The sequence below is a fragment of the Camelina sativa genome, chromosome 10 (genome assembly GCF_030686135.1).
Source record: "Camelina sativa cultivar CO46 ecotype springtype chromosome 10, ASM3068613v1".
NCBI classification, from domain to species: Eukaryota; Viridiplantae; Streptophyta; class Magnoliopsida; order Brassicales; family Brassicaceae; genus Camelina; species Camelina sativa.
In genome coordinates, this window is record NC_141889.1 from 23,311,846 (window position 1) to 23,335,227 (window position 23,382).

Genomic DNA, 23,382 nt, shown 5'->3' on the forward strand with positions numbered 1-23,382 from the left:
TTTTTAAAAAACAGGAGAGAATACGTTCTAATTAGAAATAACATTCTTTTGACCCAAGAAAAGGCAATAAAAGACTATTTCATTTTAGTATTTCTTTTTGTTTTAAGAGTCAAGTTTGAACCAAAAGCTACCGTTACTCATTTGATGATTTTTCTTGTGGTTTACATAGAGTCATTTGACGCACAAGTTTCACACTGATATTTGAGATCATTAATAAGATAGATGGTCTTAATCATAAATCTAGAAATGAGGTCTTATCCACAAGCCTATCTTCTGTATGGCACTGGGTACACCGTCCACAAATGTGTCTATCACATATTTCAAGTGGACCAGCCTTTCCTTTATGGTTTTAACTTTTAACTATCTGTGACTGAGATTTACAAACATATGTTTCAATGTCGTTATAAAGGAAATTTACTTTAATATTATATAAGAAAAAATTATAAATTTAAAAGTTAAATTTTTTTCCTATTAAAAACACTGGACAAATAAAAATATAAATCCATATGTCGTCAGAAACTACCAAGAATATTGTAAATGTATGTATCATAGGATACTTGTGAAAATAAAAATGATGATGACTAGTGTATGAAACTCTACATAAACCGAGTATGATACTTTCTAACATCTAACGATAAATGATACTTTCTAAATTTTACACTCTATGTGACAATGTTTTCTTACTAACGTTATCCAACAATAAGTTTTTTTCTTCAATTCTCTTTCGTTAATTGTCATATCGTAACAAATATTGGAAACCTAATCGACCATCGGAATAAAAATCAAGACGCAGAGATATAGAAATTACATTATTCATAAATCAGACATTTGACAATCCGATATAGAAAATGTCTCAGAAACAGCAAAAAAAAAAAACACTGACAATAGGAAATGAAATGAGTAGAGATAATTTATATGAATGTTTTAGAAAGGGAATTAAGCACCGGTGAAGCTTGGGGGCTTGTAGGCGATGAAACTGATGCATTGGACTTGACGGGTGTTGTCGAATCCGATGATCCTAATGAAGGCGTTAGGGTACTCCTTCTTGCACTCTTCCACTTCCTTCAACACTTGAGCAGAGTCAGTACATCCGAACAATGGAAGCTTCCACATTGTCCAGTACCGCCCATCGTAGTATCCGGGTGTGCTTCCGTGCTCACGGTACACAAATCCGTGCTGTACACACATCAGAAAACCATTCAAATCAATTTGTATTGGGCGATTCACATTGTTTTTATTTAAAAAAAAAAAAATCCGGCTATTGACTTTGGTTTCTTGCAATGTATGTAAAATTAGAGAAAAAGGAAGAGTTATGTGTTAATTTACCTCCAACTCGAATTCAACACAAGGAATCCACTTGTTGCGGAGAAGGTAGTCAACTTCCTTACCCAATTCGACATCGGTAAGGTCAGGAAGGTAAGATAAAGTCTCAAACTTCTTCTTTCCAATTGGTGGCCACACCTATATAATTCCCAATTCCAATTATTTTCAGTTTTTTTTTTCAATTACACGTGACAAACGAGTGTTATTATCAATGACATTTACCTTCATGCAACTAACTCTTCCGCCGTTGCTTGCGATGGAAGTAATGTCGTTGTTGGCCTTGCGGGTGACGGGGAAAGCAGCGGATGACTTCAAGCCGGTAAATGGAGCGACCATGGTGGCTTGAGCTGGGGTGGTAACCACAGCAGCGGAGGAGAGCATAGATGAAGCCATTGGTACTTCTTCTTGTTGTTTCTCTTCTTCTTTAGCTCTTTTCTCTTACTTGTTTGTTTTGTCTATTGGTTTGGTCATGTTTATATAGTGAAAACCATAAGAGGCAAAAAGCCCTAATGATCAAAGGGTCCAGGATTCATGATAACGTGGTTAACTGCCACAGGATTAAGGAAAGGTGTTGACACCCTTATCGATTCAGACCACTAGGATAAGGCCATGTGGCAGAAAACTCCATTATCTTATCTTTCTCTTGTGAGGAAACGAGCGAAGTGTGTATGGTTACTGGTCTCCACTTGATCGGTTGCTTTTGGCTCCTTCCTTTTTGGAGAAATTAAATTAGACGCATTAAAATTTATTGTTTTTGGACCTTTTATCTACCATGTATGATTTAGCTTGGCTTAACTTGGTGAATTAATAAGGCCGCATTTATAAAATAGATATGAGAAACTTGGGAATTCTGTACTGCTTCGGTTTTATTTTTAAACGAAGAAGATGAAGAGAGAACAAAAAAATATAGTGTATAGAGTTTTGTCTCATTTTTAATTGAGTATAATATGAGGTGAATTGGTTTTTAAATCTTGTAAAACCTTAAATTTTGTAGGACCATATCCACGGTTAAGCTCGTAAAAGTCGTTGGTTTGATCAGGGGAAGGGAGAAACCGAACATAATTTTTCCATCCAACGTTTTAAGTACTGGAGTAGAGGACATGATCAGGGGAAGAGAAGACAAAATCTACGTTGAGGACGTCTATGAATGCAAAGATCGGACTAGACCATCCCCTGTTCGGAAGGATATCAACACCGATGGTGTTATGAAATTTGGGTGAAGACAATGCAATTTCCACTTCTGTAAATATCAAAGTAGCCAGATTAACAGTCAATATAACTACAATTTCTACTAAAGTTTGTAATCATTAAATAAGAATATAAGATCTTGTATTTTCTTAAGACAGTTATGTTTTACCTCGTATTGAATAAAATTGGGTTTTTAATTTTATTTTAAGGGCCATAGTCGTTTTTCAATTATTCTTTATCACAATTTTTTATTTATTTTAACAAGAAAATAATATTTTTTTACAATAAATGGTAGTTTATCAGATTGCGTGACACAAAATTTACGTCACCCCATAATACGATAGCTACTAAACCGATGCCATATTATTAGGGTCAGTTTATTAACGACATTAACCGATATAAAAATTGACGTTAAAAGCCTTGTTCTTTTGTAGTGTGGAATGATCATAACTCATTTTAATGGACGGTGTGGAACCGAGGCAAGAAGTCAGTCAAGTCACTGATCACCTTAAAGCTCTTCATTAACCTGTCCCCCATTTAAATCATATGAAGTACAAAATCACCAAACCTTGTCATGGATAATAGCTCTCCCCTTTTTGTTCTATACGCTATTTATTGTCTTTTAAAGTCCTACTTTTTCGTTTTTTTTTTCGTTTTTTTTTAATTTTTTTACCTTGGATTTAATCTGACTCCGAAAGATGAGAATTAAATCCAGGATATGGACAAAATGGTCCGTAATTTCAATTTGTTTATATATTCAAATTTTTGTTTTATTTTTTGAATTTTGCACATTGTGTGTATTCTGTTTGCATTGAAAAGTCCAAAAGCATTGATTTTTGTTTTTTTTATAAGAAAACTTAAAACATTTAGAATTTATTATAACTTCATATTGTTCTGTCCAACTTATAACTAATAAGTGTTTCAGCTTTGAATGCATATAGCCAATGATCTAATTTAACGTAAACCAGTTTTCACAATTTAGCAAATTCATGCTCGATTAGTTTAAGTCTTACTTGATCCGTGCTTGTTATGATGATATCTCTGTATTTTTTGGACTTGAATTAAACTTAATATCCAACTTAGCAGTTTGGCATACATGTTTCGGTTTTAAAAGATACATTTGGTTGGATTTCCTTGACGTCTTTCACTACCTTTCGCTAGCTCTACTGACTAGTTTCATCTTTAAAATGGCTAAACCCTCTAACTTAAACTTTAGTTTTAAATCATGGAGGGTTGATTGATTGAGGCATCTTTGTGATGTAGCAAACACTTTTTTCTTTCTATAGAGATTAATGGTTTATTAGTCTAGTGAAACAAAATAAATATTTATTAGGGGTATTTAGAGAAACCAAATTGTTGTTTAAAGGAACTAAAACGAAAATAAAAGGGCTAAGGGCAAAAGTAAAATTAAATGAGTAGATATTATTAAAGGGAAATTGATATATAAAAATAACCTTCAACATTTTCATTTTCAGAAGATAATCTCTCAACTTTGAAGTCGGCTAATTAAATTCTTAAATCTGCGTTGACCACACAGAATTAAATTCTGACATGATCAACGTCGAATATTCAAGAAAGGGAATTAAGCACCGGTGAAGCTTGGGGGCTTGTAGGCGATGAAACTGATGCATTGTACTTGACGGGTGTTGTCGAATCCGATAATCCTAATGAAGGCGTTAGGGTACTCCTTCTTGCACTCTTCCACTTCCTTCAACACTTGAGCGGAGTCAGTACATCCGAACAATGGAAGCTTCCACATTGTCCAGTACCGTCCATCGTAGTATCCGGGTGTGCTTCCGTGCTCACGATACACAAATCCGTGCTACATACACATGAGAAAACCATTTAATACAATTGACATTGGAAGATTTCACATGGTGAATCAATTTTGGTTTAGAAAATCCGGTTATTGACTTTGGTGTCTTGCAATGTAAGTAAAATTAGAGGAAAAGGAAGAGTTATGTGTTAATTTACCTCCAACTCGAATTCAACACAAGGAATCCACTTGTTGCGGAGAAGGTAGTCAACTTCCTTACCCAATTCGACATCGGTAAGGTCAGGAAGGTAAGATAGAGTCTCAAACTTCTTCTTTCCAATTGGTGGCCACACCTATATAATTCCCAATTCCAATTATTTTCAGTTTTGTTCAATTACACGTGTCAAATTAACGAGTCTTATTATCAATGACATTTACCTTCATGCAGCTAACTCTTCCGCCGTTGCTTGCGATGGAAGTAATGTCGTTGTTGGCCTTGCGGGTGACGGGGAAAGCAGCGGATGACTTCAAGCCGGTGAATGGAGCGACCATGGTGGCTTGAGCTGGGGTGGTAACCACAGCAGCGGAGGAGAGCATAGAGGAAGCCATTACTACTTCTAGTTGTTTCTCTTCTTCTTTTGCTCTTTTCTCTTATTTACTTGCCTGTCAAATGATTTGGTCATCTTTATATAGTGAGAACTGCAAGATGCGAAAAGCCCTACAATGTTCAAAGGGTCCATAATTGAAGAAACCGTCATTAGCTGCCACAGAATTAAGGAAAGGTGTTGACACCCTTATCGATACGGACCACTAGGATAAGGCCATGTGGCAGAAAACTCCATTATCTTATCTTTCTCGTGTGGGGAAACGAGTGAATTGTGTATGGTTAGTGCCTACTGGTCTCCACTTGACTGGTTGCTTTTGGCTTCTTCCTTTTGAGGAAAAGAGATACCAGACGTTTGGCCTTAAATATAATGTGTATTATCATAGTATTTGTGATTCAATTTGGCTTGTAATTTACTGATGATTTCTCTAAATAATAATGTACTGATAATACGAAAACTGTGTAACTCGTTATCGCTTATTCATTATGAGAGTGAATCGTCATGCCCATTTTTAATCTTAGAAGAGAAAGTTTAGTACAGTTTATAATAGAGAGATTTTCAAAAATACCTCTTTTTGCATGTCACTTTTTAAAAATGCCCCTTCAATGTAAACAATGAATACATGAATTTACCTCACTGCATGTTCTATTTATAAGATTTTTATATTTGTATGCATTCGAAGAAGATTCAGTCTTCATTGAACAAATTTGAAAATGTTAGAAACAAGAAGGTATTTAGAATTGTCCTTTCTGTTATTATCATATTCCATAGGATACAATATATATAAAAATATAACAATATTCAAAAAAAGCTTGTAATATATTTCAGCCCATCACTGAAAAAAAAAATATTGAACCAAGATGTAACATAAAATCATAGCATCAAAAATATGTTTCATCTTGTCCAAGTGAGTTTCAATGTAAGGAATGAATACATGAATTTACCTCACTGCATGTTCTATTTATAAGTTTTTTTTTTATATTTGTATGCATTCGAAGAAGATTCAGTCTTCATTGAACAAATTTGAAAATGTTAGAAACAAGAAGGTATATAGAATTGTCCTTTCTGTTATTATTATATTCCATAGGATACAATATATATAAAAACTAGAAGTCATCACCTGCTACGCACAGATTTAGCTTACATTGTTGTTCAATTTTAGTAATTTGGAGATTATTAGTTTTTATTTGTTTACTCAGTAATGATTATTTTTTTGTGATTTTAAAAATATACTGATCATATTAATTTTTCTGGGTTCATTTGTTTGATGTTATTTGAGTTTTCATTTTATATATAGTATTAGAGTATTTCAACACATGGATATACTTTTGATTACATAGTAGAGTGTTTATGGTTTTTTTCCCTTTAGATTTTTCGTACATATTAGAGCATGTGTATTGGTGAGAAACTCAATTATAATATTATTTTTTTAATGTAGAGAAATTTTGGAACATCTTTCTAATATGAAAATTTGTTAGAAATATCATTTTTGAGGTACATTTTTTCAAAATAACTTCTTTTCGAACATTTTCATTTTTGTCTCTTTTTACACAAATTACAGTATGTTAAATTAGGGTTGTTATTGGAGAGATGATTTCTAAATCCAAATGGAATTGTAAATTCTAAGAATCAAAATACATGGATTTTGAAATAACATGTTTTACCCTTGGATTTGAATCATTCTATTTTACACTATCAAATCCATTCAAATCCATTTAAAACATAATGTGGATTTTGAAATCCAAAAACAAATCATTAAATGAATAACATAGGATTTTAACAAGTATTTGTAAATCATAGAACCAATAACACATAATTTTGTTAAGTATTTTAAAATCAATGATTGAATAACACATGATTTTTGTTTGGATTTCCAAATCCATTAAAATCATATAACCAATAACCCCTCTTAATTTGAAGAATTTTCTTTTAAGGTATGGGTTCTCTATTTTACATTTAGGATATAGTTTTGATGGGTAGGATTTAGTATTTGATGTTTAAAATTTAGCATTTAGTCATTCTATACATAGAAAATGAGTATTTTTGAAAATGAACAACATCAAAAGGTATTATTGAAAAGTGACATAGGAAAAATGGTATTTTTGAAAATGCGGTATTTGATACTAAGATTCCTAAAAATATATGATACCAATATACAATTAGCATATACTACTCACAATAGAAGTCAAATTAATCAGATATAGTATAGAAATTTGCAACTCATATCGTATCATGAGATAAAAAGACATTACAAGCTCAACAACGTAGTTTTTAAGCATATGATAGTAACATACAACTCATATCGTATCAGTAATGCTTCATTGCTGAGCACACTTTACCGAGGCGTGGTCCCCAAGATACGGATGTTGCTGGACACCGCAAGCCATGTTAACTTCCTCAACAGAGATGTTGATGAAGGTTGACCTAGTTGAGAACTTGGCTCAATCTGATGGCAACTACAATGAGGAACATGATCACTCTGTGCGATCTACAGGAGAGGAAGATGCCAAGTACAAGAGGGACATGAAAGCCCTCAATGACAAGCTCGATCAGCTCCTCAACCAGCAGAAGCATGTTCATGCTATATCAGAGGAAGAGCAGTTTCAACAACAAGATGGGGATACTATGCAACTAAAGGATGTTAACTACATCAACAACCAAGGAGGTTACAACAAAGGCTACAACAACTACAAGTCGAACCCAACCGTGCCTTACCAACACCCTATGCACAGTCCGATACCCCCATCGGGTTCGTCCTCGCTGGATTTGCTATCCTTGATGCACACAGTCCTATACACTCAGAAGACGAACATAATCACCATTAATGTAAGATTCGACAATCTCGCTTGTCGTCTGTCAGCCAATTTCCAAGAACTGCACGACCGATTTGATGCCTTGGGTTCCCGAATTCAAGTGATTACGGATAACTCGCCTTCCACCTCCAACAGTCACACGGAATCTGCAAACGCGATCGCCCTACGAAGTGCCCGACAATTACCCCCTCGAACAGTACCACAGGACATCACTGAGGACAGTAATGATGTAGATGAGGAGGATCTCGGTGAACCGACCACTTCTGCTGAACAACAAAGCCACTCCCCAGGACAACCCGATGCTCAATCCAATCCTCTACCTGACCTCACTACTCGGACAGGCGATCGGGTTGACTCTCCAGTACCTCTGCCTCCTGCAGACAACCCGGGAAGAGAAAAGCAGAAAGAAAGGAGATTCATTCCCCCCACCTTACAAGCCACCTCTGCCGTTCCTTGGACGATTTCGCAAGGAACTCCTGGAGAAGTACAAGGCATTGTTCGAAAAACAGATGCAAGAACTCGAACTTCGCATCCCCTAATGGACGCCTTCACTTTAATTCCCCCTTACCAGAAATTCCTGAAGGATGCAGTTATGGAGCGGATCAAACAAGTACAAGGGATGGTTATACTCAATCATGAGTGCAGTGCGATAATCCATAGGACTGCCGCGCCTAAGAAGCTGAGTGACCCCAGATCTTTTACTTTACCTTGCTTGATCGGACCATTGAAGTTCAGAAGATGTCTTTGTGATTTGGGAGCATCAGTCAGCTTGATGCCACTCACTGTAGCTAAACGTCTTGGATTTGAGAAATTCAAGCCTACCGACATCTAGCTGGTTCTGGCTGATCGAACTACGAGGTTGCTAAGAGGAGTTTTGGAAGATCTGCCGGTCAAAGTAGGGTCAGTAGACGTACCAACCGACTTCGTAGTTTTGGAAATGGATGTGGAGCCAAGGGATCCGCTTATCTTAGGACGACCATTTTTAACCACCGCGGGAGCAATAATTGACGTGAGGAACGGGAAGATCGATCTAAAGCTCGGGGAAGACCTCACTATGCAGTTTGACATTCGGGAATCTATGAAAAAACCTACAATAGCTGGTCAAACCTTCCGGATAGAAGAGTTAGAAAAACTGCATGAGGAAGCATTTGAGGATGTTGCGATAGGGGATTGCCTACAAACAGCTTTGACAAATGATGGTAAGGAGGGATTCGTGCATCAAGAAACGGAGCTCTACAAGGAATTGCTTGATACTTATCTAGATGTCATCGAACCAGAGCTAAGTGAGAACATGAAGGAGGCTGAAAGAGAGGGAGTAGTGCTTGACAGTAGAATTTTGGACAAGTCAGTAGTCAACTCCTACGTCATGTCCTGCAGTTGCTCAACACCGACAAACCCGGACACTGACCCGATCGCCCCATCGAGTAGAGTGATCGAGCACCACCTCGAGCAGCAACTCCAAATCACCAATGATTGGCCCGAATCTAAGACACCTAAAGTGGAACTAAAACCTCTACCAGATGGGCTAAGGTACGCTTTCTTAGGACCTAATTCAACTTATCTGGTAATTGTTAATTCTAGCCTGCCTGAAAAGGAATTGAAATTGCTTTGCACTCAATTAAGAAACTATAGGAGAGAAATAGGCTACACTTTAGATGATATCAAGGGTATATCCCCTGATCTTTGCACTCACCGGATAAACCTTGAAGATGAATCGTACTCTAGTATAGAACCTCAACGTCGCCTAAATCCGAACCTGAAAGAAGTGGTGAAAAAGGAGATTTTGAAGCTGCTCGACGCTGGAGTTATCTACCCTATCTCTGATAGTACTTGGGTATCCCCTGTGCACTGTGTCCTGAAGAAAGGAGGAATCACCGTCGTCAAAAACGAAAAAGATGAGCTAATTCCCACAAGGACAATAACTGGTCATCGAATGTGTATCGACTATAGGAAGCTTAACGCAACCTAGAGGAAGGATCATTTCCCCCTGCCTTTCATAGAACAGATGCTGGAACGACTAGCTAATCATCCTTACTACTGCTTCCTTGATGGGTATAGTGGATTTTTCCAAATCCCAATACACCCTGCTGACCAGGAGAAGACAATGTTCACCTGCCCTTATGGAACTTTTGCCTACAAGAGGATGCCTTTCGGTTTATGCAACGCTCCCGCAACTTTCCAAAGATGCATGACATCTATCTTCTCTCCTTTAATAGAAGAAATGGTGGAGGTTTTTATGGACGATTTTTCGGTTTATGGAGATTCTTTCTCGTCATGTCTGTCAAACCTCTGCAAAGTGCTAAAAAGGTGCGAGGAAACCAATCTAGTGCTAAATTGGGAAAAGTGCCACTTTATGGTCCAGGAGGGAATAGTTTTGGGGCACAAGATCTCAGAAAAGGGGATAGAGGTCGACAAGGCTAAGATCGAAGTGATGGTTCAGCTGCAACCTCCTAAATCAGTGAGAGATGTCAGAAGCTTTTTAGGGCACGCAGGGTTCTACAGGAGATTCATTAAGGACTTTTCTAAGATCGCACGACCATTAACACGACTACTCTGTAAGGAAACAGAGTTTATTGTCGACAAAGACTGTTTAGACGCCTTCAAAAAGATAAAGGAGGCTTTGGTGAGTGCACCAATAGTCCAAGCTCCTGACTGGGACCATCCCTTCGAGATAATGTGTGACGCGTCAGACTACGCTGTGGGAGCAGTATTAGGTCAGAGAATAGATAAAAAAACTCCATGTGATCTACTACACCAGCAGGACCATGGACGATGCCCAGACGAGATATGCCACAACTGAAAAGGAACTCCTTGCTGTAGTTTTCGCGTTCGAGAAGTTCAGAAGCTACTTAGTCGGTTCTAAGGTGATTGTCTACACGGATCATGCCGCCCTACGGTACAGTTACTCGAAAAAGGACACCAAACCCAGGCTCCTTAAATGGATCCTTCTTCTGCAAGAATTCGACATAGAAATCCTGGATAAAAAGGGGATTGAAAACGGAGTAGCAGACCATTTGTCAAGAATGAGAATCAAAGACCCACTCCCAATCGACGATTCAATGCCCGAGGAAAGACTGATGCACATCGCCTTCTTGGAAGAAATGAGCCACACGATCGGACACACGATAGCCCACTCGATCCCCGAGTCAACAGGCTCGATCGAGTTCATGGCTATCAAGTCGGCTAAGCTCCCTTGGTACTCAGACTTCGTGAACTACATGGTGTGCAGAGAAATTCCCAAGGACTATGACGCTCACAGAAAGAAAAAGTTCTTCAGAGATGTCAACAACTACTATTGGGACGAACCTTATCTTTACAAGAAAGGTACGGATGGCCTGTTCAGAAGATGTATAGCAGAAGAGGAAGTTCAGGGAGTATTGGAGCACTGTCATGGGTCCGCCTATGGAGGAAATTTTGCAACCTTCAAAACAGTCCAAAAGATACTCCAAGCTGGTCTTTGGTGGCCAACAATGTTCAAGGATGCACAGCTCTTCATAGTACAATGTGATTCATGCCAGAAAATGGGCAACATAGGTCAATGGAATGAAATGCCTCAGCAGCCAATCTTAGAAGTTGAAATTTTTGACGTCTGGGGAATTGATTTCATGGGACCTTTCTACCCACCCTCGAATGGAAACATGTACATCCTAGTGGCGGTCGACTATGTTTCGAAATGGGTAGAAGCAATCGCCAGTTCGACGAATGATCACAAGACCGTAATAAAGATGTTCAAAAGCATTATCTTCCCCAGATGTGGAATCCCAAGAGTAGTGATCAGTGATGGAGGAACCCACTTCATCAACAGGGTTTTCGATGGCTTGCTGAAAAAGCACGGAGTCAAGCATAAAGTCGCGACAGCTTATCACCCACAAACCAGCGGAAAAGTGGAAGTGAGCAACAAACAGATTAAAGCGATATTAGCCAGAATTGTAGGAATCACAAAAAAAGACTGGGCATTCAAGCTAGATGATGCACTTTGGGCTTATAGGACCGCCTACAAAACACTGATTGGCGGACACCTTTCCAGCTTCTTTACGAAAAAAACTGTCACCTTCCGGTCGAGGTAGAATACAAAGCAATGTGGGCGACCAAGCTGCTCAACTTAGATATAAAGACCGCCCATGAAAAGAGAGTAATGGATCTCCACGAACTCGATGAGATACGGCTGGAGGCTTATGATAATTCGAGAATCTACAAGGAAAGGACCAAAGCTTTTCATGACAAGAAAATCTGACACAAGGATTTAAAAGCTGGAGACAATGTCCTTTTGTTCAACTCAAGGCTTCGGCTATTCCCTGGGAAGCTCAAGTCAAGATGGTCAGGACCCTTCAAAATTAAGGACGTTCTGCCCTATGGAGCGGTCACTCTTCTTGATAACAATAAGAAAGAATTCACTGTGAATGGAAAGAGAGTGAAGAGGTACATGGCAAATGAGAGCACAGAGGAGGAATCATCTCTGCGTCTCAACGATCCCGCGCCAGTCTGAGATGAATTGAAAGTCAAGCTTAGAGACTATAAACAAGCTCACCTGGGAGGAAATCCCAAAGGCAGGTATGTAAATATCATTAACATGTTTTTAGCGTTTTCTCTCCTCAGTCCTTATGCCCTACCCGATGAGCTACGCGATCCCACCCTCGATCAACACCTCGGATGCTAGTCCGAGTAAGTCGTCAGTGCGCATTTTTGAGCTCTCTGACGAGCAAACACCGGCACCTGCTGAAGCCGGAGACGACCCAGGCTACACATTGGCGAGTATGGAGGCTGTTGCAACCTCCTTCTTCACCAACCCATGAGTTACCACTTTCATCCGATCTTTGTATATAACATTGCATTTAGTTTAATTCATTTTGTGTGATTCTTGGATTCTTTTTCAAACATTTATTTACACAGGGACTGTGTAATTTAAGTTTGGGGGAGGGTCCTAGAATGTATTTAACATTGTGTTTTATTTTCTTATTTTTATTATCTCAAATTTTTGCATGCTAGTTTTATTTATTTGAGTTTGCATTGCATCTATGTGCATTAAAAACCCAAAAAAAAAAAAAGTTTGAAAAATTTTAAGAAAAAGAAAAGAAAAAAGTATTCATGTAGTTGCATTTGCATATTAGGATTGAGTCTAGTTTTTTTTATATAGGATTGTCGCATATGCATCTTAGGGGACAATGATTAAAACCACCTTGTTTAAAATCAAACCTTAAGATTGAAGCTATAACCCTTAGTCACAGTTTATTGTTGCTAGATCAGTCTTTGGAAAAAAATGAAAAATCTTTGCTTAGGCCCTTTCTGTCGATTGAATGCTTCCTCCACTTGCTTGAACATTAGAACATCTCTATATTATTGGATTTAATTTGAACTTTAATTTTCTTGCTTATGGAATTTGAATACTTGCTCATGGTAACTCCAAACTCGGATTAGCACTCCACTTTTTACCAATCTTTTCGTTTAACCCGATTCGTTTGTCCTACCCATGAACCCAAACCTTTCTTTCAAACCTTGTTGTGAATTCTTGAGTGAGGCCTCTTTCATTGTGCTATAGGTTGTGAAACCTTGAGAGTATTGAGAACGACAAAGAACTGCCTCTTGATTTAGCTAAGTTAGAATTTGAACTAGCTAATAGATTCGGTTTTGAAGGTTAGGTGGTTAGAATGTTTATTTGGGGTTGGGTTGTGGAATAAAAAAAAAAGGAAAAAGAAAAAGTCCCTAAGGTTAGAATCAATTAGCTCTAAGTCTCTAAGTAAACAAAAAAAAGAAAGAAGAATTCTTGCTATAGTCTCCTAGAAAGAAAGAGAATAATATATCTACATTAGGAGTTTAGCAAAAAAAGAAAACTAAAAAGAAAAAAAAAAGAGAGAGAGAGAGGTAGAAGTTTAAAGTTTAAAAGTCTAAACCTTAGGCAGTAAAAAAAAGAGAGTTAAAATCAAGGATGTGGGTAGTTTAAATTCTAGGGGGTTTAAATAAATAAAAAAATGAAAATGAGAGTGAATGAGAAAAGGATAGATCATCACGAGTTAAGCTTTGTATGCCCAAATTGTTCTCAGTCTTAGATAGTTTTCACAACTGTCTAGCATTCCATCTTTTGAGAGAAAACCACCCAAAGAATTTGTTTGAAACCACCTTACTAAAAAACCTTACCCTTGAAACCGATTGAGCTTGATTCACCTTCCATTTGCAAGAATTCGCCAAACACTTAATTGAATGTGAAAGAGATGTTCCTTATCTTTAGTTGGAGGTTGAGCTAGATCGATGCATGGTAATAAGCATAGAAAAATATTTGTAAGTATGTTGATTGATCTTAGCACCATTAAACTATCTTTAAGGACTATAGCTTGAATCTTTCGGTTAGCATCTTAAGGTTATGAGTCCCCACTTTCAAACCGTACCCTCTTACTTCCTTGCTAGAGGACTAGCAAGATTTAAGTTTGGGGGGTCTGATAACTCTCTAATTTACATGTTATTAGCATCCTTTTTTGTCCATATTTTGCATTGTTCATACCTCTAACTTAGCATTTTTAGGTCATTTACTGTAGGAATTCACATTTAGAGCATTTAGGGTGTTGCATTTCTGCATTTGCATATTTTGGATGAAAACAGGTGCTGAAGAGCCAAAAATGGGGAAAAACAAGGACAACTCGAACATGTACCCGAAGGAGCCATCGAACTGCAAGAACAAGTCCGAACCCCAACACGATCTAGGAGGATCCAAAAGCATGAAGAGCAACTCGAAGATCCACCCGAGGAGTAACCCGACTTCACCCTCGTGTACCCCATCGAGTAGATCATCGGGCAGGTCTGGGAAGCTAGGTCAAATGGGTTTCCATATATAAACTCCCTCTTCCCCTAGCTTGCAAAGGAGCACGCCGCAGACCCTCAAACCAGAGAGCGAGAGCTCCTGTGAGAGAACTGAGCGACTCAACATTTTTCTTCTTGTTTTGCATTTTTATTTTGTAGTTTTCTTAGATTTCTATCCTTTACTTTCTCTACTCTACTCTATCTTTTAATACAATGTCATTTTCATTCATTTTGATTGCTTTGTTATTCGCTTCTATGTCCGAGTAGTGTAGTAAAGTTTCTAGGGATGGGATAGATGATTTTGTGTTCTTGATCGGTTAGGATGCTTTAGTTGATTGTACATGATTGATAGATTTCCTTCTAGATTGGTGCTCTTAATGCTGTCAACAGACCGAAAGGTTGAGATTAGATCTAGGGCGTTTACAAATGCTACAGGCCGAAAGGAGTAGATAAAATGCTTGATTTAGCCAATGCTAGAGGTTTACTTAACTCTGAGTAACAAAATTAGATGAGTTTAAGTCTACTGACAATAATGAATCATTCTTAATGCCTGCTTGTTCATATTGCTAGTGCGACAGTGTGGTAATGTGTTCAAGGTTGATTGTTGCTAGTGCGAAAGTGTGGTGACAAGGTCTTAGAGGTTCATTGTCTAGGAAATAATTGCTTGAGGCATGTAAGGCATCCGTACTGGTCTAGAACACTTAGGATTCGATTACCCCCATCCTTAGGAACTTTCGTATTTTATTTCTTTGCATTTCTTTCACTTACTCGACTACTTACCCGATCAGGTACACGATAACCTGTATCGAGTAATACCTCGAGCTGTTCATATCTCACTTGCATACTCGATCACCCCACTAGATCATGTACTCGATTGCTTGCATCGAGTGCTTAGGTCGTGTGGTTTACTTGTTTATATTCTTTTACTTTGTTTATTTTAGGAATCGTTAGAACCAAAACCCTAATTGCTTGGCTTGACTTGCATTGTTCTGATCATATCCTTCCTGCTAGCAATACACAACCATTTGGATTGATAACCCTTTGTACTACAACTGCATAGGGGATTGATACCCTGGGTGAAAACCTGTCTATCAGCGGTACAACTGGAACTTACACTGGTACCCCTCTCGGTAACCGCTCCCACAGCACACCAACAGATCCGCCAAGCGATCATCTCGACCCTGGGCTCCACCTGCGGCAACCCCACACTTGGGTTTCCAACACCCCGGCACGCTCACCGGCTAACCCCCTCTGGTCACTCCTGATATGCTTGCGATCCTACGACGTACCTCCTCGTGGAACTCTGGACCACACACTCGCTGGCCTCGGAAACCTGTCCGACCACGACCACGACCAACAACTCAAACACCTTTAACCAGTGCACTTCTAAGAACAGAGGCTAACAAACAATCGTAATATAACACAAAACCACAAAAACGTAAACTCACCGTGGAATCACATTGTAGGCTCGAAGAGGATGTTCTAGGACTACATGCCACACACAATTGACTGACTCACATAATCAATCAAGACATGCAATCCCAAACATCACAACAGAAACCTAGTGAACCCAAACCTAGAACCGTAAGGGCTCTGATACCAAACTGAAACGACCTGACCCGTTTTTTTTTAATTAATAAATAATAAATACACTACAGCTAGTGGTCCCATACCCACTAGCCACCTAACCACAAACACAACCAACAACGGAAATAACAGATACCAATTCCAATAAATAATCCAATCATAATCCAATAACCGATATTAAATCCAAATCATAAACTAATGATCCAAACAACATAAACCAGAGAACCGACAATCCTAAACAACATTCTAGGACCCAACTCTAGCAACCTAACAGAAGCCAGACAACCAAGCGAACCACTAGAACATCCTCCTCTTCATTGCCTTGATTCCACGATCACACTTTGCCTTTACCTGCACCACAAACGCAAATTGCAATGCATGAGTATTTTATAAACACTCAGTAAGGCAATCCTCCCATCTACTGGGCTATATACACAAGCAATAGACTCATCTCTAACCATGAATAAACAATCAACAATCAACAATAACAAACCAGGACTCAGCATCCACCGACACCAACATGCATCGACCGACACCAGTTGGAGGTTGCGTCGACCGACGCAAGATCTGCATCGACCGATACAAGGTTAACTTGCATCGATCGATGCTCCCATTGCATCGACCGATGCAATTCCGAGCATCGTTTTTCCCCCGAAGCTTCTCGCCGGATTTTTGTTCCTGTAACCACAAAACACAATCCCAAGCCACAAGAAAGCTTCCAATCGTCCCAAATACCAATCTAACAAGCCTAACAACACAAAACAAGCAAATCAGAGATTTCTCCAGCTTAGATAAGTCATGGTCATGCACTTACCTTTGCCACAGAAGAAATCCGACCTAAACACAAGAAGAAAATGCTCATAGGAAGCTCCTACAACGATCCCAACTACAGATTTCTACAGAAAAAGCTTACAACTCCAAGAAATCACCAAGAACACTCAAGAACACCAAGAACTCTTCTCTCTCTCTTTCGTTTTTCTCAAAAGCGGCCCTAAATCCCGCCCTGGTCCTGTTCCTCATGTACTTGGTAGAATTCACTCTTCTACTGCGTATACACCACCTTGGATGAAGAGGTCATGATATGGGAGGCATTCACTGCCACGTTCTAATCCACCCGATGCCTGAGCTGCACCACAGTCAAGCTAATGAATTAAAACAAACGCTTAGTGGGAGGCAACCCACTTCTAGGTTTTTCTTTTCCTTTTGAGTCATTTTTCTTTTTGCATTGAGTCAGTTTTTGTTTTGAAATTTGTTTGAAATCATGAACTATCTATCTATCATGTTGCTTTTAACTTGTGTTTGAGTGTCTCTTACCAGAATAATCATCCAAGGATTGATCCATCAACACAACTATCTGCAACTAACAAGGAGTTACGGCCAAATACACCATTCATGATGAGTGTCGATCGACACTGAAATGGCGTTGGTCGATGCAAATGGGTAACAGAATCAGTTCGTCTTTTCATTATAATTTTCAGTACGTTTTTGTTTCTTTTTGCTTTCCTCTTACTTGAAAACACTGGGGACAGTGTCGTTTAAGTCTGGGGGAGGTTAGTACTAACTACTAACATAGTTTTTGTTTTTAGTGTGTCAAAACCGATTTTTGTTTTTATTGAGTCAATTTTTTCAAAATTTTTGTTGGGAACTATGATGTTTCTTTTTAGTGTATTGCCTTGGTTGATTAATGCTGCAGATTGAATCCACTAATCCGACTAATAAAAAATCCAATGGCTGAACAGTAAACTAAAGACATCTAAATTTTCAACTGAATCCATAAAAACCTGAGGTAATTTCTGCACTTATCTTTTACCTCATCAAGGAGATTGATGTTCATAGAGCTTGACTCCTTGTTCATACATGACAAGTAAGATCTTCAAAAGAAAATGGTACTCCTCTCCCTTATTTAAGTTGAAAAGATTACTCCTCAGAGCTTTGTTTTAAAAAAAAAGAGAATAAAAGATGAGATGATTTTGATAAGTTTAGAGAGGTAGGTAAATTACCTGTGACCTCATTATTCTACTCTTTTGTCAAATGATCACACAAAGCTTGGAAGCGAGGGATAGGTAAATTACCGATGACCCCATTATTCGCCTACACCTTTGATTAAAAAAAAAAGTCAGTAAAAAAAAAACAGCAAAGCAAAGCTCAAAGGAGGATAAGAATAGAATACGTCTGGGGGAGAGAAAGAGTACCACATGTTGCAAAAGATATATCTTGCTTGCTATGGTATAGTACGGGAATGAGTCTAGAAGGTTCTTGACATTGATCAAATTGATGAGACCCACTGATGAGGGCTTAATGAAGGAAATAGTGGAATTTGGTTTGAATTTGGAATGCTATGAATGTCAATGGAGAAGTACATGGTGGTTCAATTTGGATTTATTTGCTACGCATATGGATTATGGTTTGAATGATCATGACATTACCTTAGAGAGAAATGAGTTTCTATGTTTTCAGACCTCTTTCACAGGTCTAAGTTTCTGTTTTGCTTGAGGGCAAGCAAAGGCTAAGTCTGGGGGAGGCTATATATCATGGTTTTTATGGGTTTTACCATGATATTAGGAGTCTTTTATAGTATTTTGATTTGTTTTGTAGGATGTTTTAGAGTCTTATCAGGTTTTCTAGGATTTTGGCATGAAAGGAGCAAAATGGAGCAATTAGAAGGGATTTTGGAGCAATTCAGATAAGGAAGAGAACTTGGAGCCAAGGAAGGATGAGAGTGTCGATCGACACTGCCTTAGCATCGATCGACACCATGTTTAGCCGAGAGAGAAGCAAGTTTTGGAAATTTTACAAATCTGCCCCAAAGTTTTCCATATTTGCATCATTAGTCCCTGACGTGTTTTTGGACATAGAAATAGTATTTTTTAGGTCTTAGAAGACCTTTAAGTTTTATTCTAGCAGCTTTTTGAGAGCTTTTTAGAGAGCTTTTGGAGAAAAGAATCAAGACTCCTTCAGAGAAGATTCAGAACTCTTTTACTTCTTCTTTTGATTTCTTAATGCAATTTATTCAGTCTATGATGTGTTCCTCATTGATTATATCTGAGTAGTTTGCTTGTTAGGTTCAGGGATTTTCACAGGGATTTTATGTTTTATTAGATCTGTTTATTTATGATTCATTATCTTTCTAGATCTTCATCATAGGTTGTTCATCATATTAATCCTTGATTGGCCATCTAGAATTAATAACATAGGAAAATACATTGATATGAGAATATAATTGATTTTCCTGATAAAACATTTTGATGAGCAAAATTACTTTCTGCAAAGAGATTAGATTTAGTAGATCGACACTGTTTTTAAAGCTGATTTTTAACCTAGAATTTTAAATAGATATTTGGATTTTCTGGTTTTAAATTTAGATAATATTTGCAGTGAGAACTGATTTAGTTTACAGAAGAGTTTAGAGTTCTAGATCTGATTTTTAATTGTTTGAATCCTATTTAATTAATGATTTTTATATTTTGTAATTTCCTGAGAAATTTCCTGGACCTAGCTTTTTGATCTTCTGAATTTACAACAGTTTTATTTAATTTTTTGCATTGCTTTTCTTTATTTAAATCATCTTGTTTAGCTTAATTATTAAACTCTATAATCCATTGTGTATACTTGAGTCCTTGTGGAATTCGACCCCTAAGTATTACAGTTACTTCTTAATTTGAGAGAGTAGCTCTAGGGTTTAATTTGAGCATATCACAAAGCAACAAACAACAAACAACAATCACAAGTAAGTCATAGTCAAGTCAGACAACAAAAGAAACACGTCAGTGTCCTGCTGGGAACTAGTGTCGACCGACACTCGGCTTATGTCGATCGACACATTCCTCTAGTGTCGACAAACGATTTCTTGTCTCTACCAACACACGCATCGATCACTAGCGAACCATTGCGATTGGTGTCAACGGACACCTTCCTGGTGGCGATTGACACTGATGCCCTAGCATCGATTCCAGGCTTCGACATCGACCACAACTCATTTTCCAAAACTACCACTTGTTCAGGGATGTAACAACAGCCAAACAAGGCCATATGAATCACAAACTTTTAGCAGCTAAACAATCAGCCGTTTCAGCAAGCCTTTTCTTTCTCTTATTCTCTCTCTCAAACTTTCCCAACTCCTCTTTATATTCTTCTAGGTGTGAAGAGCCTGCACTATGGGTCATACACCTGAAAACACCAATAAGAGAGAAAAAGTGCTTTAGTTAACAATTGTAAATAAACAATTTTTAGACTATAACTTAATTCTAAATCTCAAGGTAACGCAATTGGTTCCCGACAACGACGCTAACTTGATAGCTCGAGTAATTACCCAATACAGTTAACCGTAAGGTAGTATATGCGAGGTCGAATCCACAAGAACCAATGGTAAGAATGTTTGTTTGTTCTCAGGTTTTGTAAATAAAAATGTAATATATAAAACGATTAAACTTATCAGATTAACAATTGGGTCGTAAAGTATTTCAAAGATAAATGAGTAACGAATAATGAAACAAGGAATTCAACAACTGAGACCCGTTCTTGAACATGAACACAAAATTTAATTAATCTTTCAAGGAACTAGTCACTAAATTTGACTACTGATACTAGGATTTTTGTATGTATCCTAGTAAGTTCAATTCACCTTATGTAGTTGTAGTACTTAAGGTTTCAATCCAAATGGGAACTTTGCTACCACTCAAGATGCAATCAAGAAATCACAAGTCAAGCCAATTCAAAGAGTGGTTTTATATCTAACAATCCTAGAATGATCAGAATGCAAAACGAAAATGGGTTACATGACTAGAAACGAGGATGCATGACAAGAAGTAAACATAAGTAAAAGCAGAAACGAGTCTAAGCGTGAACTAAACAGCAAGATCAGAAATCATCTCAGGAATGAAATATCAATCAGAAAAATGGAAGTCCAAAGGATGGGAGTAATTGATATCGGCGAAGTCTCCTAGTCTACAGAGTGTTTAACATGCCACAAGCAAACTATCCCTAAACAATGAACATCACGACTTAGCTAATCCAATCTCTTGGCAGAAGCTACTCAGACTCAACCACTTCTAAATCTAGCTCTCGCTTTAGAAACATGGTCGAGCAGGCATGGCAAACCAGTTAATTCACATCAACGAACAACCTAGACAACTAATCTCTTAGGCTAGGAATACAATTCTCTGGCACTAGTTGGTCAGACATTTCATCACACACCTTTTGGGTGCGGAAATGTCTAAGACCTAGTTCCAATTGATCAGAGAGAAACAAGTATCTCTAACTCTAGTCCAGAAGGGAATCATACGAATCTAAACTTAAACACCCTACACACTAAGATCCTCCACCTAATCTATCTTATCCTCAAGAACTCTAACACTACTCGTAGGCCTGCGACTTCGGTTTCTTCGGGTATTTTGGTTCGGGTTTATCGGTTTCTGGTTTTTTCAGAAATTGAAAATTGTTCCGAATCGAACTGACTAAAATTTCGGTTCGATTCGGAATCGGTTATTTTGGTTCGGAAACTCGGTTATTTAGGTTTACAATTGAGTTGTTAAAAAAAAACTTTTTTTTGCACTGAAAATCAAATGATCGACACTGAATTCGAGTTCTGAAAAGTGGAACTCTTAGTGACTATGAAAGACTATGAATCGAAAAGAAGAAAAAAGAATATTATGGTGATGGATCGAAGGATAAAGTAATGGTGATGGATTGAAGAAGATTAAAAGATGTTGATGAATAAGAGAGAAAGGAAAAAAATAATGGTGATGAATCAAAATAAAAGGAGAAGAAAAAGAAAAGGAAAAAAAACAAATTTCTGTTTGCCAAGAGAAAAACAAACAGAAAACATGATCAAGGATACAAACTCGGAAAACATTGAATCAAGCATCATCAGATGAGTAAAACCGAGATGAACAACTTTGTATAAGAAATCCAATGCAAAAACTCGAAAAACTAAAAGTTATCTTGATTACAAGATCAGAGAACATTTTAGGTGGCTAGGTAAACCATAAGAAAAAGCGAGATAAAAGATGTCTTGGGCAAAGACTTAACAAAATGTATATATAGTTCAATATGGAAAGCCCTAAAACATAAAATGACAAGTAAAGAGTGGGTTTGGGAATAACCTGAAGCGTGTGAGACGGAGCGTCTTCCTTCCGGACATATGCGATCGAGTTAGTGTGCGTCGAGTGGCTCGAATGATGCGCGGGGAGGCTGGCTCGACTGGTGGCTCGACTGATGTCTCGACTGGTGGCTCGACTGGTGCTTGACTGGTGGCTCGACAGATGGCTCGACTGGTGGCTCGACTGGTGCTCGACTAAAGTGATGTCGGCTCGAGCTGGGTGTATATGCATCCACTAAAACAATTATAATTCTTGAACCACACCTCTGATTGGCTTGAAATAAACGATATTGGAAATATGACTTGATTCTCTGAAACTTTTATGAAGACGTCGAAAGCTGAATGCCAAAGTAAAATCTTCACTCGACTCGATCAAAGAGGTGGAAGAAGTCGGATGTCTGGTGTGGTTGGTCGAGGGGGATGACATTCATTCCAGGCATGATGGATCGAGTGGGATGTAGGGGCTTCTTTCTGGGAGCGCGTCCAAGTCGCATGTCAGTCGAGTCGCATTGCTTCTCTAATGAGAGCGTCAGTCGAGACGCATGTCTCAGCCTCCATTTGGTTCCACAGTCTGGACATCTCTTACACACCTGAAATACTCCAAAATGCACAATGTATGCAAAGATGATGCAAGAACTACCTAAACAAGCAAAGTTTATAGAAGAGACTAGAAAATGATGCAAAACAATGAGTTATCCTAGCTAAATGCATGAAGAATAAATGATGCTAAGCAGAGACAAAATATAGACATATCAACTCCCCAGACTTATTCTTTGCTTGCCCTCAAGCAAACAATCAAGAACAAAGTACTGAAGCAAGGTTCTAAAACGGGGTCTCAGAACCTAAAACTTGCTGAATAAAATATTAAGAATCAAGGTTATTGTTTTTAGTTCTTTGATGCATGGTGAAGGAACTCTAAAATACTTTAAACAAGTTCATCACAACCTGAAACAATTCCAATCTTTAATCTACACATCCAATCCTATCAATCATTCCTTTTAACATTCATTAACAGAGAACCGTGAATCAAGCTATGCAATGTCACTGAAATCATTTGGCTAGGGTGAAAGGTCAGAGACGAAGATGTTCTCCTTCTCAAGTGATTTTATCAATATAGAACAAGGTTCTCTCATGAAAAGGAGCTGAACTTAAAAGAAGGCTAAAGGTTGAAACCAACTGATACATACAAGAGCAACGCCCTATATACCCCAAGGTCCCCAAGGA

General features: G+C 38.1%; 2 protein-coding genes across 4 annotated transcripts in view; both read right to left on the bottom strand.

The window, feature by feature from the left end:
* Positions 1-796: 796 nt before the first annotated feature.
* LOC147937231 (ribulose bisphosphate carboxylase small subunit, chloroplastic 2-like) lies at positions 797-1,771 on the bottom strand. Its single transcript, XM_087469287.1, has 3 exons — positions 1,546-1,771; positions 1,327-1,461; positions 797-1,176 (listed from the first exon to the last, which is right to left on the bottom strand). The coding sequence occupies exons 1-3, from the start codon at positions 1,714-1,716 to the stop codon at positions 937-939; spliced, it is 546 nt and encodes a 181-aa protein (XP_087325413.1). The 5' UTR covers positions 1,717-1,771; the 3' UTR covers positions 797-936.
* A 2,142-nt stretch (positions 1,772-3,913) lies between these two features.
* The window catches only part of LOC104719509 (ribulose bisphosphate carboxylase small subunit, chloroplastic 2-like), a 39,663-nt gene continuing 20,194 nt past the window's right edge, over positions 3,914-23,382 (bottom strand). For 2 of the 3 annotated variants that reach the window (XM_087469288.1, XM_087469290.1), the window contains exons 2-4: positions 4,706-4,966; positions 4,486-4,620; positions 3,914-4,333 (exon numbers count right to left, since the gene is read on the bottom strand). In XM_087469288.1, the coding sequence (XP_087325414.1) occupies positions 4,094-4,333; positions 4,486-4,620; positions 4,706-4,876 (546 nt within the window). In that variant the 5' untranslated portion in view covers positions 4,877-4,966 and the 3' untranslated portion in view covers positions 3,914-4,093. Of the gene's footprint in view, positions 4,334-4,485; positions 4,621-4,705; positions 4,967-5,806; positions 5,938-23,382 lie in introns of those variants that run through there. The other variant, XM_087469289.1, reaches the window with a different exon arrangement.